This window comes from Saccostrea cucullata, unplaced genomic scaffold (genome assembly GCF_032062105.1).
Source record: "Saccostrea cucullata isolate Sc308-1 unplaced genomic scaffold, CSIRO_AGI_Scuc_v1 ctg2879, whole genome shotgun sequence".
Taxonomy (NCBI): Eukaryota; Metazoa; Mollusca; class Bivalvia; order Ostreida; family Ostreidae; genus Saccostrea; species Saccostrea cuccullata.
In genome coordinates, this window is record NW_026926074.1 from 49,441 (window position 1) to 68,110 (window position 18,670).

Genomic DNA, 18,670 nt, shown 5'->3' on the forward strand with positions numbered 1-18,670 from the left:
GTCTTCATAGGTGTATGAGTGAAAAATTCTCGAGAGGGAGGTTAAACTACAATCAATCAGTCAATCAACTTTAAATTGCTTTAACTTGCACTTGGGATTTTGCAGAAAAGGGTGTAAAAGTACTGTAGATCACTAATTTTTCGCGACACCTTATTTTCGCGAGATAGTCATTGACTCTTGATTAGCGAGACAAAATTTTAGCGAATTGTGGTTATTGCTCTATGTAATCTTAAGGAATAATATTATACGCGAGAATCAAATTTTCGCGAGCACACTGTCTCGCGTAATTACGCGTAAATAAAGTTCTCGCGAATAAAAAGTGATTTACAGTACCTGAATGTCTTCAGCAAAAAAAATAACCTTGATCAAATATTAAACATGTTATTTATTTTTTTAGATTTTTCCTATATTTGCACATTTTAAACAAATGTTCTAGACATTATACCAAATATTGAGAAAAGATGAAAAGATAAAATATAGGAGAATATGAGGGCAATGAAGAATAAATGACAATGTCAGTTTAAGAAATGAAAAAAAATGAAGATAAAGAGCAGAGTCTCAAAAATCTAAAAACAAAACATTACCAATCTTTGAAGAGGCATAACAGTTGGGGCACTGGGAATACCAGAGGTTGGATTAGGTGCCTATGAGGAGTAAGCATTCCCTGTCAAATGGACACTTATTGCCGTGAGTCATGTGCGACTCTCAAACGAGGTGAAAAATCTAACCTACCCTGCACTGTGCAGGCGAGACATTTGACTTAAAAAGGATATTTTAGGGATTTTATAGCAATGGTTATCAATTAATTCAACGACTTAAAAAAGTAATAAAATAAATCATTAGATTCTAAAGATAAAAGTGATGATTATGTCAACGATGATGATGGTGCTACTGGCACTGTTTATGATAACGATGATGGAACTACTGCTGCTGATGATTATGACGATGATGGAAATGATGATGTTTCTGTCGTATGCAGATATGCACTCAATGAAAAGACATTTACATGTAGCCCAAAAGAGGTTGAAAAATGCAAGTTATATCAAAATTATAATGCTTATATCAAATTTGTTCTAGAATTATTCATTTTTTTAAAACAATAAGCATATTATTTACCTTAAATGCCAGACCAGCCATGAAGATGATATATTTTAACGTGATATAATTTGATCTTTCATGCCAATAGTTAGCAGAATTAAAAAAAAAAAATAATTAGTTTAAAAGAAAATTAAAGGTTAATATATATCTCAAACCTGTTTTTGAAGAAAGTATATACACAGTTGTGTTCTTGAGTTACGCTGATGGATTGAAATGAACACATAAGATTCTGAAATTACAGGCTTAATAAGAACAAAAAGACGCATGAAACGTATGAGACGAAGATGTGACGAAAAAATGAATCAACAAAACAATGGATTACAAGTTACTTCTTCTGGATGTACCGGAACTTCAGTAAAGCCAGGTTATTATTTCTTCTTATTTCATTTTAGTAATTGTATGTTTATCGTTATAACTAAGAATACACATAGCCTATCTTCTTAAACTAATAATTTTACTTCATTTTTTCGATTGAATGTGGTTGTTTCAAACATCCGCGCAAACTAATTGCAATGCTTAAATACTCATGGGATTACAATTGTTTTCGAATCGAAATAGGACAATTTTCTGTTAGGGGAATATATCTAAATATCTGTTCAGGTTAGATCGTGCACAAAAACAAACGTTTATTTTTCAAAACTCTTATACATGTACATCTCTTCGACACTCGTGCTTGCATTTAACAGTCCTGTCATATTGTAAAATTTGAGTTAACCGGGTGGCAGTAAATACAAAATTTACGAGAAATTTTGTATTTACTGCCACCCGGTAAATTCAAAATTTGCAACATGACAGTAAAGTAATTGAATCGTGGTTTTCAATCGAAATAGTTCTTCTTTTCGTTTGATTTCTCCCAGTAGAAATATACCATATATTTTTAACCATGTTGTCCTTCTCGAACTGTGTGTCCTTAATTTTCCTAGGAGATCTACATGAACAACAGACTTGTGGTTGCATTCCTCATTGACTCTATTGACTAGGGTTCTCGTATATTTCATCAAAAGAACTTTTATCTTAATCAATCGTACAGGTCATTTCTACCATGAGATGCCATCCCCCCCCCCCCTACAAAATTATTTTGTTTTGTAGTCCCTCATGATAAAACTGTTTTCCTCTTTAGTTTTTCTTTGGTTTGAATTAACAGTTGACTTTTTTTGTTTGTGCTGGTTTAAATCCAGAGACAAAGACATAAAAGTACATTATGATGATACTAAACGAAATACTAAGTACTTTATGATAAAGACTTTTTGACTATCAAAACGTTTGTTTCTTGCTCAGTTGCACAGAGTCATTTCTGCCCGAAGATTGATATTTTTCCTATTAAACATTAGACATGTAAATATGTAAATCATGTTAATCGTTAGAGAAAATTAGATAAATGCTGATCATAGAGATGAAACAAAAATATAAGGTACAGTAATCATGTTCAAAAGTCCACTTTAAAATACCGTTCAGAATAAAAAACAAACACTTTCATAAAACTTAAAAAAAAGAGGTAGATTAAGGTGTCGAGAATTGTTAAGCATCCACTGATGACCAGTGACGACCGCCGTGTACTTCTTACGTTTTGGGAAAAAACTGAAAATATATTACATAATAACCAATTACGTTTGATAATATAATGAGTATTAATTATTATTGAAAAGGCATTCAGGATTCGATTAAATGGCAGACTGGATTTGTTGAAAGGGTCATTGTATCAAATTTCACGAAATAATGACTTTATCTGAGACGGTACGTATCCTTGATTCGGCAATATGTTTTTCAATAGCTTGTGTCGTTTTTGCTCCAGATCTAGAGTCGCGAAGTACGAAGTTGATTCTTTGCGTCACAGGTTCAAATCCTACTGAGTTCGTGGACCTGTGAGACCAGTCCTTCGGAAGAAATCGTATAAAATGGGGTCCCATGTCTCAGAATGTCTTAACACGAAAAAAGATCCTTCACTGCTCAATGGCCTTAAGTCTCGAACATAGGACAAAATTTGCAGCTCTCCATTGGCAAGTGGTGGCGTCTCCCTATGAGTGAAAAATTCTCGAGAGGGACGTTATGCAACATACAACCAATCAATCTTTTATTTCTATTTCACTGAGTTATATATGTATAGTCGACATATGAGTGGAAGTAACTATTGCAAATTGATAGTTTGCTGTCCATGTCGTATAATGTTGAGCTGAAGGTCAAAGCAAGTGTTTTCTTGTTTTTATTTACAATGATTTAAATAAAATCGACTGCACATAAATTTTAAAATATGTTAATCGTTAAAATAAAAACTGGCTACAAGTGGGTCCAATAGAAATTCTGACATATTTTTTAAGACTTGGTCTCCTAAAAATTCGTACATATATTTTGTCTAGCGAAATCTTAAGCACATTTGAGTATCGATTTACTTTAGTGTACAATTGGAGTATTTGTATCGATTCATGAGTAACTTTTGACAATATGATAAACGTCTTTTATGGAAGATTTTTTTTTTCATTTTCCATTTGATAATCTGGCTATTGCCCACAAATAAAAGGAGTGTTTTGAAGACATATTTTTATATAAAGTGCGTAGTCTTTGTTCGTCATTTTGCTTTTAAGAATGGATAATTATGGAAATCTGAGACCTCCGTTCCTATATGAAATGAACCAGTGTTATTTTAACAAAATCTACCCCTAAAATATGGTTAGCATTTTGTGAGGGTGACTTAAAGATAGGCCACGGTACTTTTACATATCAACGTAATTCACTAAACCTACTTTATAAAACATTTTGGCGAAAACCCGACTAAAATCGGTGCCGCCGTTTCAAAGATAATCAATGTTGAACGTCTGAATTTGCACCTGTGAAAACGATCGATAATCCTTGACAATGTCACTTCCGGTTTAAATGCAATAAAGTTAAATGACGTCACAAGTGTGTCTCGCTTCCCTCAAGTGAGAGGTGAATAAATGAAAGAAAACGCTGTTTCGAATAATTCTGATAGTCCATTAGAGAAAGAATCGCTAGAAATTTCTTGTGGATCGTCACGTTTTGATGAGGATTCATTGCTATGCAATAATACAAAAAAATTGTAGTAGAACCCTTTCGTTTTGAGCCCTACGCTATCTAGATCTAACGAAGAAGAATCGACCACAAACGATGTGGTACCCGAGAAAGTATACTATTTACGTTTATACTATTGATTGGTATGTGAGTAAAACGATAGAAAATATTCACAAGTAGCATTTTAAATCATTATTTTAAAAAATATATTAAATAAAAACACAATGTGACACATTACCTATTTAACACCCCCCCCCTCCTAAAACTTGAACTATAAAGGCATAAACAGTTGACAACATGAATAATGTTAGTCCCTAATGATTGCATTTTGAGGTCATTTTTTTCATTTGATGTGGTTTAATAAGTTTAATAAATATTTTTTTCATTGTCATTTTATTTTTCTGATTTGCAATATTTTTTTTAACAAATAACCCCACCCCCTCCAGTAAAACTGGATGCATGACTTTTTAAAATCAATTTAGAATTAAGTCGCGTTACTTCGGTGCTTGCAGTGGTATAAATTTTAAAAGATAAAATTTGTATGTTTTACAATTTTGTAGAAAGAAAAAAAAATGTTTTTATTCTCATATTAAAATAATTAGGAATTAAATTTGTTCAGCTCTAAAAAAAAATCAGGTTACGTATATATCTAGGATTGATGCAACACAATCAATTCGAAGTCAGATGTTAAAGTCGACTTTCAGGGTAAACTGAATTTGTTAAAATATAAATGACATGTATAATTTGTTTTTTATGTGCCACCTTATTCACGTGTTTGTACATTGTTTCATTATATAGGCCTATATATTATTCATTATTGTACAAGTCAAAGGTCCCGGATGGCATTCTACCGATACCTTACAGATGTCCAATTTAAACACTACTGTAATATAGAAGTTGATACACAGTTACACATACATGTAAATTAAATAATCAATTAAATTCATATTCATTGTCAAGGAGAACAAGACAATTTAAGTAAAGATGGTGTGAAATGGGTCTCACTCCTGAAAATCCAAACAATTTACAATGTACAATATACACGCTGTTCACGGTAGCTTGTGACTGTAATCAAAAGTTTGAATTATTTGTGCATGATAGATCATAATGCATAATGTGCACAATCGGCAATCCTGGGCTTACTCCGCTACACTCCATTCAAACATGTATACGAACCATCACAGGAGCTCCGAGTGATGTGTGTACGCCATACCCCCCCCCCCCCCCCCCCCCCCACAAATAATATTAATAAAGTCACAAATTAATGATGATTTTAGGATTTTATGAAAAAAAACGTAGTTAAAATTTTAAAAATCCTATTTAATTTTTCATTCTTATAGTCAGGTTATGACAGGGTGGGTAAATCTTAAAATAAAAATGTTGAAATTTCTTTCATTCCTGACTGAAAAAAAAATCATATGCAGTAAGACCGGTATAGAAAGGAACTTCATTTGTGTGAAATGGCTTTTTAAAGATTATTTTACATAGATAAAAAAGGAAGTCAACAGACAATATTATTAAGAGTTCACAAGCGTAAATATACATGTAAGCAGTGATTAAAAACAATCGAAGTGTAAATTGAGATACACTGTAGGTCTACGTCAACACTAAAAAACGGGGTGCACAGCTTCCAAATATCAAATTATCATGATCCTCTGCAAATGCCATCTATGACTGTTAAAGAACACGGAACTAATGAGGTTTGAAAAAAAATCTGCACATGCACCCTGCACTTTACTGAACTTCAAAACAATAATAAGGCACTTCATTAATACAATGAAATTGATCAGATATATGAGCGATGTTTTTTTTAGAAGGGGGAATGTGCTGCTTGTACCAGCGTTTTCAAAGTTATGGTCGAACTAAAACATAAATTTTTAGTAAATTAAATGTGTAAAAACAAAAATGGAGAAGCAAAATCGAAACGAAAAATATAATAATTAATTTAAAAAATATAAGAGAGGATAAAGAAAAAAAATTGGAATTAATTTTTGAAAGACTTCCCTTTCCGTAGTGATTAAAAACTTGCGCATCTAAAAAAAAATTGGGGGTGTTGGGTAAGGGGGGGGGGGGGGGGGGGGTAATCAACCCATTTAATTTTAATTACAATATTTATACATGAAGTACGGAACTATATTGTTTTTGCCAGAAATGAAATTAGACCTAGTATTCAGAAAATAAAACTAACGTACTGTCTGCATGCGTTAAAAACGTTTGATTTAAAAATTTTACATGACCTAATGCTAGTTCGCTCTTCATTTTAGACTATACAATATTCTGCATGTCACACTTGTGACGTCACACACGTCACTTCCGGTAAACAGCTAATTTCAGTGCGAGCTCACAGGTGTAAACTTAGCTATTTTTAGTAATATCTCTAATCGGCAAGAGAGATGGTAGCTGTGATGTATATCATTTTATTCGTATTTATAATGACTATCGAACTATGTTAAAATGTAAAACCTTCAAAGCCTTTCTTTAAGGATAAAATATTTGTTTTAATCAACCTTACCTCGGAACAATGTGAAAAGTGTCCCGACGGAAAATCTAGGAATACTTTTGGTAATGTGCAGTTGTAAACTTTGTGCGAGAAAACCTTTGAAATTGCTGCCTGTTTATTTTACATAGCCGTTCTCGAGCAAATTTCCAGACAACACATTATATCCCACTGCTTTGTTTTTGGCTCTGTTTTTTGCCTTTCTGTATAAGCATGTATATTATAAAACATAATTTCTATAAGGAATTAACAATGACTTAATTTAATTCATATATCGATCTAAATGAATAACAAGAGTTCTGTTCATGAAGAATAAAATCTTATACTTCTTGACGTAAAGCTATACACGTCTTATATAGTATTTATTCTTGCAGGTGTTTTAGTGTTGACCCATTTAATTGCAGCTGCGATTGGGACTTGAGTCTTTTAATGTGCATTGTTCATGAAAAAATTAAACGCACAAAGTGAGTTTCAAATCGCAATAGTTGACTTATAAATTTTCAGTTTAGTGTTAATTTTATGTTGTAACTTTATTAGAAAAACAAACTACTCTTAGTTGTGTTTTATTGTTTTTTTGGGGTTGTCTAACATTTGAATATATCTTTTTTAAGGCAGCTTATTACAGAAGGTAAAGAAAACAAATATTGATCAATCTAATGAAAACAACCAATAATTTAAATCTGTGAATATCGAATTAACAAGGTTCTCCGAAATATTCTACGTTTGAATCAGATGTCTAGGAGGAATAGGCAACCGCTTGATCTATCGCACTTATTGATGACCTTATGCATTGATCGAATAGCCAGAATTTTTCATGCTCAAATAAATGCAAAAAAAAAAAGATAATAATAACTAGGAGACTTATTGTTCAAAGAACAATAAGAGGTCTTTCCACCTTCTTTGAATTTTAATTTTGTTTTAATATTAAATTCCATGAATAAAAAACCAAAATTGTCTTAAAGGATATCAAAAAATAAAAATTAAAAAAAAAATGAAATGACCTTGACCTTTGACCTTGAAAAAATATTCAAGGTCAAAGGTTAAGGGTCATAATGCAATTAACCCCATGCTTCTCTGTCTTATAGTTTTAAAGTTACAAGGTTTAATAGTAAGTACAAAGAAGTTAAAGGGCAATAACTCATATGAGGGGTCATCAGATCCTTTTGCAACTATGCAGTGAAGTTAGGCCTAAAGACCCTGAAGACATTAGAGAAGGTTTGGTGTCTCTACATTCTATGGATTCGGAAGAGTAGCGATAACAATGTTTTTTGTACAAGGGGCAATAACTTTTAAAAGGTTTAATCTTAGGGGACTAGAATGGAATCTTTGAAATAGTTAAAAAAGGACATATTAAAGATGCATAGACATTAAGTATATGTTAAAAGACAAAAGAGATACAAAAAGAGCTTAATTTCTCAATTTTGGAATGACCTTGACCTTTGACCTTTTCAAGAATTATAATGTCAAAGGTCAATAAATCTTATGCAGTTGGTCCCATGTCTCTACGACTTCTTGTTTTTAAAATTTTTAATTATTTGTAAAATTCAAAAAGTTTCAGGGGCAATAACTCATTGAAGGGGTCAGCGAATGCTTTCGCAATGAATAGATTGAAGAGTCCCCTTAATTAGTCGAAGACATTGGTGAAGGTTTCATACCTCTGCGGTTTACGGTTTCTGAGGAGTAGCGATAACAAGCTTTTCTTGCGAAAGGGGTCGTAACTCCGAAAGGGGTCAAGGTTCATTTACGCAGGGTGAACTGCAATAATCTTTTACGGAGTACATTCTGATGGACTATAAATCTTTTCGATAAATCTTCAAACAAAAAAAACATGCGGCGGAAAAATAATAAAAAAAAAAAAGAATAATAAACAGAAGAATATCAATAGGTCTTTCCACAGAAAGGTGGAAAGACCTAATAAAACAAAAACAAAACAAATAACAACTGGTATGAAATAACTTTTTGCAGCCAAAATATGATCCAGTTTTAGGTTATACTTGGTAAAGAGGTCATTCTAACAGGGACATAATTTTAAATTTCTAATCTTCTGATCTGAGGTTGTTTAAAAACCCTGTAACATCAACTTATCTGTCACAAGCCCGGCATTTTTTTAATTGCATGCACTCAAAGCAGTATTAATTATCAGTAGTATTTACTGTAAACCAACTTTTATTCGCGTGCGAGAAATTTTCGCGAAGTTCGTGACAGCCTCGTCATCGCGAATAATTCTCGCCGCGAACAGGTACTTAACGTTTCTCTGTCTATTTAAAACAGAGGTCCGCCTTTATAAAACTTTGAGAATTCTCATAAAAATTCTCAACTCAAGTCTTGAGAATTACTCACCTGAGAATTTCACAATAAAGCAGAGTTTAAGGAATTTTATTTTTCTCAACTTTTTTATGACGGCAACTGAGTCTGAGAATTTTGGATTTGAGAAAATTCTCAGACTTGAGAGAATTCTCAGACTTAAGTATGTTTTATAACGTTGGACCCTGATCGAAAAAGGCTTGATCGCGAAAATTAGTCGTCGCTAACTAGTTTACTCCTGGTTAATCGCGAAATAAAGTCGTCGCGAATAAAAATTGGTTTACAGTATTTTATATGATTTACCAAATAAATTTACGGTTGAAAAGATAAGGTCATCATGTTTTGACATAATCGTTCATAGTCCGAAAAAAACCCACCCAGATAATCAGTAGAAATGACAGACTCTGCTGTGGCTTAAGTTTTAAATATATCTAGTCTACATTTAAACGGAAATAATTATTTTCAATTGACAAAACTTGGTTGATAGATCTCTATTACGACTTACACAATTTTGTCTTCGGGCGTAGTTTTTAAATATATTCTCAGGCTGCTTTATAGAAATATGAATAGAAATCATAATAAAAACCACGTCAGTTAGTGCCTATACAAAATCGTTCTTTGAAGAATACTCATTACACATACTGACAATGAGAAATTCTAGCATCTTCTTAATTCAGTGTAAACTGTCGGTATAGAGTACTAATATGTATAAGCAGAGTGGCTTAAAAAATAATATTCCCAAAAAAAAAAAAAAAAAAAAATTCCAGATCTTTTTTTCTATCAAAAAAGTATATGTCTATGGTAGCAATGCCGATATTTAAATTTATTTTGAGAAACGGTTGTACGAAGTGTAGAAAAGTTATATATTCTGATGAGATTGCCTACTAAATGATTTTAGTTTTTTCTATAAATGTTCCCGAAATAAAAGAATTTTTCATCAAGTGTTTTTATCATACATTGCATATAGGAATGGTAAAATTAGAGAGAAAAGAAACAAAGAAACTAAAAGTGTCTCTCATAACCTACAAAAAGTTTCTACGGAAAACATGTCAGTTCCATGTTTAAAAGAGGACGAGGGCGTTTATTGTGAAGGAGCAGAAAAACCGGTATTTTGCCATATTTTTGCTCTTTATATGATTAATAACATTGCTCACGAAACGTTTATGTGCTACCTTAACATAAAATTTTTACTACTCAGAACTAATGACTCATCAGTTAATCATGTCATAAACGATTCTTTCGAAAAAGAAATTCAGAATCATCAGAACAGCTTCTTTCAAAAGATTAAAAGAAATATTTTTGTGTTATTAGTTGTGTTATTTTTAATTTTATATTATAGATCTCTTAAAGAATAAAAAAAAATCTATACCTCATATAAAAAAAAAAAACAAACAAAAACCATTCTATTCAATTAAATGAGTTTGTCCCACGGCGAGGTTACGATATGGCGTCAATATTTGAAACAGGTAAATGTAATAGATCATATTAAGTAAAATTTTAGTGATTAAGAAGGGGCGGAGGGAGCGAAGCGACCGAGCCCCCTTCTTAATCACTAAAATTTTACTTAATATGATCTAACTTACTTAGAACCTATCGCGCTTTTTCAATGGCTAATAAATCAGTCCGCGGTGTTACTGCATAGACATAGAATCTTAACAATTAAGTGATCAACTTAAGGACAGATGATACAAAAAATGATACCCGGATTGGTATATATTTTTTGGCCTTATTTCATTGCAAATGATGCAAATAATAAATTTCTAGAATATAAAGAAATTATAAACCTTCCGTGATGCTCAAAAGCCTGTCCTTCTTAAACCGTCCTTATTAATCTGTACAAATATATATTTCACTGCAAATTCCATTTTTGTGCAAATCTGAATAAAAAATTAAAAAATACGCGGTGAATGTTATTCATTTTACTAATTTAAACATGCCCCAAGTTGTTATTTTCAAATTTGTTGATAAAAGTTTGTTTGTATCATCTGTCCTTAATAGGAAATTTAGCAGCTACTAATTGAAGGAAAAAGCGGATTAGGTTCTAAATCTAAGAAGGTTATGTAGTGCTATCATGAATATAGTAAGAAATCTAAATTATGAAGACATAAACATAGATTATCTTATATGTAAGCTTTCTTATTCAATGTACAGAAATATTAAAAGTTTAATATTTAGAGCTTAGTGAAAAATTACATTAAAAAATGTAGCAATGTGTAAAGATTTTTTTTTAAATCACCCTCTCAAAATGTGCGAGAATTTTTATTTTCTTTGCCATCAAACGATTTTCTTTTGATATTATGAAATTAAAACAATTACTAACACAACTTAGTCTTCGAAATGCATTTTACTCTTTTGGGATACGTATCTCATTTCTTTATGTTGTGCTGCATTTTTATTTTATTTCATCACACTACTAGTTTGATTTTGTTCGTACAATGAGAGGAATCTTATCTAGTAATGATGAGAAAGTATATCTCTGATTGTTTTAAATATTGTCACAGTTTCTTTTTATCCTTTTTATTTGTATTCATCACGATTAAAATATTACATGATTAATTTTTTTTTAATTCTACTCAGATACAATGTTCAACATCTAGTGATCTGGATATGCAAGAGTCTCACGCACTATAAATTTATTCTAATCTTTTTTTATTTTGTGTTCGAATTCTAAACATATCTTTATGAGTGGAGAATAGGATGAAGATCAACAAACCATCGCTCAATTAATAGAAAAGCTAACAATTATACACCCGAACGATGAAGGGCTGAAAAGTACATAATTACTTTCACTTAAATCATGATCAAGTGAACATACACAATCATGTATTTATCTTTTTTTTTTACAAAGGCCATAATTAGCTATTTAGCAACTCATACACCTTTGTTAGTTTTATGAAAACATAAATAAAATGCATTTATTTCTATGTTCAGAAACCCAATTCCTCTCAGTTTGCATACTTTTAGTACTCGGTGGCTGACGATTATGTCTTAGAGGGCCGAAAAAATATAAGACTCCCAGACATTCCACAACAAGCAATGAAAGATGACAACCAGTACCTAACACATATAAGTAGATCCCTGCCACATGAGTATCTATACACATCAGGAAAGGCAATAAGGGATAATTCAATCGTAAAGGGCCGACAAAATACGAGACTCCCAGACATTCCAAAAACAACTTTGAAAGATGACAACCAATACCTGACTTTTTAAATAAGTAGATCTCTTCCACACGATTATCTCAGCTTGTCGGGGAAGGCGCTGAAGGATGAAAACGAAATCTGATCAGAGGATGGTAATGTCCAAACTTCCAATGTATTAAACCATGACGACTGCTTGAACGATGCGTATGATACAGAGGCATTCGATCACAATTTTATTCTCGATAAAAGGACTGATATAGATCTCAAGTAAAAAAAAATAACATAAACTGTTGTTCATTCTGGAAAGACTGACAATCTAAACTGATTGATTCCTGAAGAAACTCAGATACTGATGAGAATTCATCATTACAATCATAAAATTAAATTTGGTTAAGAAAAATGTTGAAAAAAGACGTTGTTCAAATATGTGGAAGTTATTGCAATATATTTCACTTATCGATTTGAATTCGATACTTTTATTATTATTATTATTATTATTATTATTATTATTATTATTATTTTGATGTACACATTGAAAAAAAAAAAACTGCAAGAATTAGAAATTTACTGAAGCGAAGGAAAAAGAAGATCTTCACAGGATTAATAAATATAGAGCAACTTTGAACCTGGACCATTCTGGATATTTGTGAGAATTGAGCTTATACTAATGATGCTTGCTATATAACATATATCATCCTTTTTTTAATTTACTTAAGTTATGCTCTTTATATAAATATTATCAAATTTAGTACTATCACAAAATAAATGGAAACAAGTTTGTTTACAATAGAACGTTTATATTTTGTACCTCTTGCTATCTATTTCATACATACATGTATATTGACTGTCGTTGCATAGTGTGTGATATTTAAAATTCCTAAATTATTATACGAAATATATGGAGATAACGAGCAGTGTTTACGCTCAAAAATTCATAAAGCAATGCAAAATAGGAGCGAAGCAGTCATGGACATTTCAAACATTAGAGGTGGAATAAGGTGCAATTGAGGAATGAGCATCCCCTGCCGACCGGTCATACCCGCCGCCGTGTGCTCCCTGTCATGATTGGGATATAACGGAAAAATCCGTCGTCAATTCAATATATAAATAATGGACTAAGAATAACTATGAAAAGCGTTAGTCAGCATTTGACTCAATGATAGATTGTATAAGGTCGGTGTAACGACCATAAAACTCAAGAAATGATGACTTTAAAAAAGACTGCTGATATTCTTGTTTCATAAACTTTTATTTGTCAATAATTTACCTCGTTTTAGAAATTGTTCATACGTAAAACATGCTCTCAGATCTATAAGCTGTCATATAATACGTGTATATCATGTGATAAACTTAAACCAATCATTGTTTAAGCTAACGTTCATGGAGTTATCAGAAAAAGAAGAAATTTTTATATTTCTTTATATAATACTTTTATGTAAATAACTTGAACCTGATTTCCCGAGAACATGTGTTACAAAAGACTACTAGCTTCTAAATGAAGAAACCATGTCCTCCAGCGTAGCAGCAGTCAACATTGCTTGACGATGGGCGATGTTCACAAAAATATTGACTGCGCAGAATTTATGAGATACGTGTATTCTGTTATATGTGAATGTTTAGATCATTCGGTTTAAAATGATAAATATTGCATGTTAATCTCAACTACATGCAGTTTTAATATATACTAAAAGAAAAAAAGAAACGCATAGTTATCTTTTGAAGTAAATAAAACTATAAATTCGAATGTATTTTCCAGCATTGTTATCATTTAGATTCATCTTTAATCAACAAGTTACCCAACAACTTTGTGATTATGACTGATAATTTATCATTTATTAAAAATCATATGTTCATACTCCTCAAAGGTAAAAGTAAAAATTCTCAAAATCTTATTTGCGCATAAGACTAAGAAACAGTTAATAATCTTTGTTTGTACCGTTCACGGTAAGCTAGTGGTAGAGCGTTCGCTTTGTGATCGGGAGGCCCTGATTTAATTCGATTCAGCTCAATTGCCCTCAGTGCCGAATATAGGTCTAAGTTTGAAGCCCTTCACCGTCAAACGGTGACGTCTCCATATGAGTGAAACATTATACAATCAATCAACAATCTTTGTTTGTAAAAAAGGTTAATAATCACTGGCTATATTTTCCCGGCGAAAACATGCAAAAAGTATTATGCATAAATGTACTTGAGTGAGATAAATACGAACTTAAAGCTGCCGACCTCGCTGAAAAATATAGAGCGAAGATGTTCTGTCAGTTTTAGCTACGAGTATGGTTGCATACTGTATTATAAAATCGGTTTTAGTGGGAATACCTCGAGGGTTAACGAGATGGCATGATAAAAAGCCCTAGTTTGATGAAACGTTGATATGCGCCAACATCCCCGTTATTGTTGGTTAGAAACCTTTCAAGTTACTCTGACAAATAACAAACGTGTTTTGTTGGAAAACGTAAAAAGGAACCTGCATAGCAACATGTTGCTTTTTTATTCATTAATTGATGACTTAACACAATGAAACTTCCGTCAGCCATACCATGATTGCAAAAAATATTGACTGCAAATATGCCAAACGAAAACGATGCCTATACCGCCATTGCATTAATTAGTGCTAAGAAATGTGAACATAAAGCTGCCATAATCAATATATATATAGTGTTTTTATTTCACCACTTTCCCTAGGTGACGTAATACATCGTTTGAGTATTTTTTAGCACCACTAACCAAAATACACCTCTGCTAATTATCCACCACAAAGTCATTTTTTTTTCTCAGTATATTATTTTGCTATGAATCCAAGATTTCTGTACCCTATGTACAGCAAATAACTTATTTTTTATTATACACCCCCGCTTGAAAAGTGGGACGGTATATAGTAATTGGAATTTCCGTCCGTCTGTACGTCCGTACGTCCGTCTGTTACGCTTTATCTCTTATCCGCAACTCCTCTTTATACTACTGAGTGAATTTTCATGAAACTTTCACAGAATCATTATTACATATTGCCATTGTGCACCTCCTATTTTACTTTTTTATTCGACACTGTAATGCTCAGGGTTAGCAATAATTAATAGCTAACCTAATAAGCTCTTGAGTAGCGCAGCAGAACTTTAAGTTTGTAAAATATGAAAATTGTGCACAATACCGTATATGTAGAATTTTTAGCGAGGATTTAATTTTGGCATTATTAGCGAGGGTCCCGAGATCGCTAAAATTGAATATCGCTAAAAATTAATTGCATTATATTTGTAATAGCTTTTTTAGTAAGCATTTTGAAATCGCTAAAATTACCTCTCGCTAAAAATAAATAACCAATTTTTAGGGTGAAATCGCTAAATTTGCGTCTCGCTAAAATTTCCACTTATACGGTATATCAAAGTCAATTCCCACAGACCTGTGCAGAATCCATGAACTCAATATATAATCAAGGTTAATTAACGTTTCAAAAAAATAATTCATTTATTCAAAAACATATAATTATATATACCTGGTAATCAACAATAGATCAAATATTCTCTCACACATTACACTCATTCATAATTAAATTAATTTTTTAAAATTATGTATCATCAGAAATTTTACAAAACCTTTCAAAATAAAAGGACTGGATAAAAGGTTATAGCTCTTTGAATAATCCGGTAATGAAACATTTTATTTAATGTAAACAGGATTAATAAATACCATTTGTGAACTGAGTTAAATTACCCAATTACTATGGTTACCTATCAAAAATAAATAAATACGTTTATTAATTCTAACAAGAGGCCCATGGGCCACAGCGCTCATCTGAGAACATCGGCTAGGAAAAAGCACATATCAGATCAGAACTTAAAGTTTACTGAGGTAAGGGGGAAAGGCTTGAATTTTAACCCCCCATGGGGTCATGATTAGAACAAACTAAAATCTACACTACCTGAGAATGATTCCATATAAACATAACTAATCATGGCTCTGAAGTACTTGAAAAGAAGATTTTAAAAGGTTTTCCTATATATTCCTATGTAAAACTTTTTTGGCTCCACCCCAACCCCAGGGGTCATGATTTGAACAAACTTGAATCTACACTACCTGAGGTTGATTCCACATGAGTTTCATCATTCCTGGTCCAGAGGTTCTTGAGAAGAAGATTTTTAAAGATTTTTCCTATATATTCCTATATAAAACTTTGGTCGGCCTTTTTGGTCCCACCCTTGCCCCCCCGGGGGGTGGGGTGGGGGTGGTCATGATTTGAACAAACTTGAATCTACACAATCTGAGGATGCTTCCACGTGAGTTTCATCTTTCCTGGCCCAGTGGTTCTTGAGAAGAAGATTTTTAAAGATTTTTCATATATATATATATATATATATATATATATATATATATATATATATATATATATATATATATATATATATATATATATATATATATATATATATATATGATTCGTTTTATTGGTAAGTTTTTGCTTTCGGACTCAACAATGAGCACTCAAAATATTCATTAAAACTTTCTGAGAAAGTTTAAGCTATATTCTTAAAATAATGAAGAGAGAGAGTTGTGTGTGTGGGTGTCCGTTTGAGTATGTGTGTGTGAGAGAGAGTGTCGGTGTCGGTTATTGATACTCGATTTTAATTTCAATTTGAATATGTTCCTAATGTTTTCTTTTTCTGTTCTTCTCTTTTTGTTGCAGAGAACATTAGCGATGATGAACCAGAAGCAGGTAATTAGCTAACAAACAGGAATAGAATCCTTGTAATGTAACCATTTGTATGAAATTTAATCAAGCCTGCATAATTTATATGAATATTTAAAGTGTCTGTTTCCTCTTTTTATAAAGGACCTATAGGTGTGAATTTAGAATTTAGAGTCTGTTTGACTATCATTCAGAGATCAATTCTGAACTGGTTAGAACAATGACACGCTATAAATGAAATGTAGTGTTCTGTGTTGGCTTGAGATCATTAAAAAGTGACCCCAAAAATGGAATATTTTTATGATTTAATTATTTTGCGTAATGTTTATGTTTGTTTCATTAATCTACACCTTTTACCTTTTCCCTAAACAAATTGCTTGTAAAGCATAAGTAATATCTATATGTAAGGATAGTTTTATATATAATGAAAACTGATTCATCTCAAAATAATATAAAATCAATACAAATCTGTGATCAGGACATAAAACACGTAGAAATTTCAGTGCTGGATCATTTCCAAAGGTGGATATTCTATCCCATGAAAAATAAACATAGTATATCGGCAAACTACAGCAGCCTGAAATAATGAACAAGATTACATGTAATAAATAACCCGTTTTCTAATTCAAACAAAACAAAGACCTTTTTTGGACAATGTTACCAAGATGACAGTCAATTATAATTCTTACTGATATTGCGTATTTGCTTAAAAATTGAAAAACAATTATTAAATTGTAGGCCATTCAAATTAATGTGCCATCAACTTATTTGTCAATAGACAGAATGGGAAATACAACAACATATGAAGGTGATGGTTGAATATAACGCTTATATAGATAAGGAAAGGGCAGCCTGGGATCAGCTTTTCTAAAATAAATATACTCGTAAATTTGTCAATATAAACTTTTGTACATGTAAGTAAAACATCTAAATATAATTTCAAATTAGGATTACCTCGAGTTTTCATGTAAACTGCATATAAAAAAAAAGTCATGAGAATATGTTTATAAACTTTTTAACTGCATATAGATCCTGTGGATGTCTTCCATCATATGTACAACACTGTTTTACACCATGAATACAATTGGTCTTACGCAGGAATAACTCTATTAGTTTACTGGGTCAGTGGTCAAGATCCAAAGGTCATAAAGAGCGTCAACAGACATTCAGAGCAAACCTTGATTAAAAGACTCTCCGGGATGTACAAGAAAGAACTAATGAGAGTAAGAATTTACCTCAACAACTCACCGTGTGAATACTGCGCACACAAGCTGCTTGATTTCCTAACGAGAAAAAGACAACTGTAGTTGACGATTTACATTGCTAGTCTTTATAGGATAAAACGCCGCTCGTGCATAACAAAGGGGGAGCCACATGTCCACGGATTGAAAAAGAGGCAAAGCGATAAAAACACCAAAGGGTTGAAGAAACTGATGGATCGCAGGCGATGCAAAGTAAAGGCTTTTAACGAGAAGACGTGGAAAGATTTGTTGGATGCTCTTGACATTAAATGGAAGAAGTTTGAAGCGGTTTACCAAACAAGAGAGGATGATGATGATAGAAGTAGAAAAGAAGAAGATCTTCATATCAAAGAGGATCTGAAGCACATCGACGAAGAAGAAGAAAATGTATCCAAGTGAAATACAATAACAAGGAATACTATAATAATAATAATGAATTCATGCTTCCATCGAACCTGTTAGCATTTGTAAATTTTATACAATATTCAGATTGATTCCTCTTATATTTAACTGGCTTCGAAAAACGTCACCATATACAGAGGGAAAGAAACAAAATTAGGACCTACTGTGGTGCAAATGCCTACAGCGAGACACAAGGGTTTGATTTTAAGGCTCGAACAGGCTTACGAATAAAAAAAAATATGGCATATAGATTTTAGCCCAAAAGAATCAAAGAAAGAATATA

General features: G+C 32.0%; 1 protein-coding gene and 1 long non-coding RNA gene across 2 annotated transcripts in view; both read left to right on the forward strand.

The window, feature by feature from the left end:
- LOC134270679 (uncharacterized) overlaps positions 1-18,158 on the forward strand; it is a 43,502-nt gene extending 25,344 nt beyond the window's left edge. The window contains exons 3-4 of the mRNA XM_062752924.1: positions 16,742-16,771; positions 17,774-18,158. Coding sequence (XP_062608908.1) covers positions 16,742-16,771; positions 17,774-18,051 — 308 coding nt within the window. The 3' untranslated portion in view covers positions 18,052-18,158. The remainder of the gene's footprint in view (positions 1-16,741; positions 16,772-17,773) is intronic.
- Positions 1,344-9,972, forward strand: LOC134270678 (uncharacterized). The gene is made up of 3 exons (XR_009992864.1): positions 1,344-1,462; positions 6,994-7,083; positions 9,891-9,972. It is a non-coding gene; the product is annotated as an uncharacterized LOC134270678 (long non-coding RNA).
- Positions 18,159-18,670: the final 512 nt, after the last annotated feature.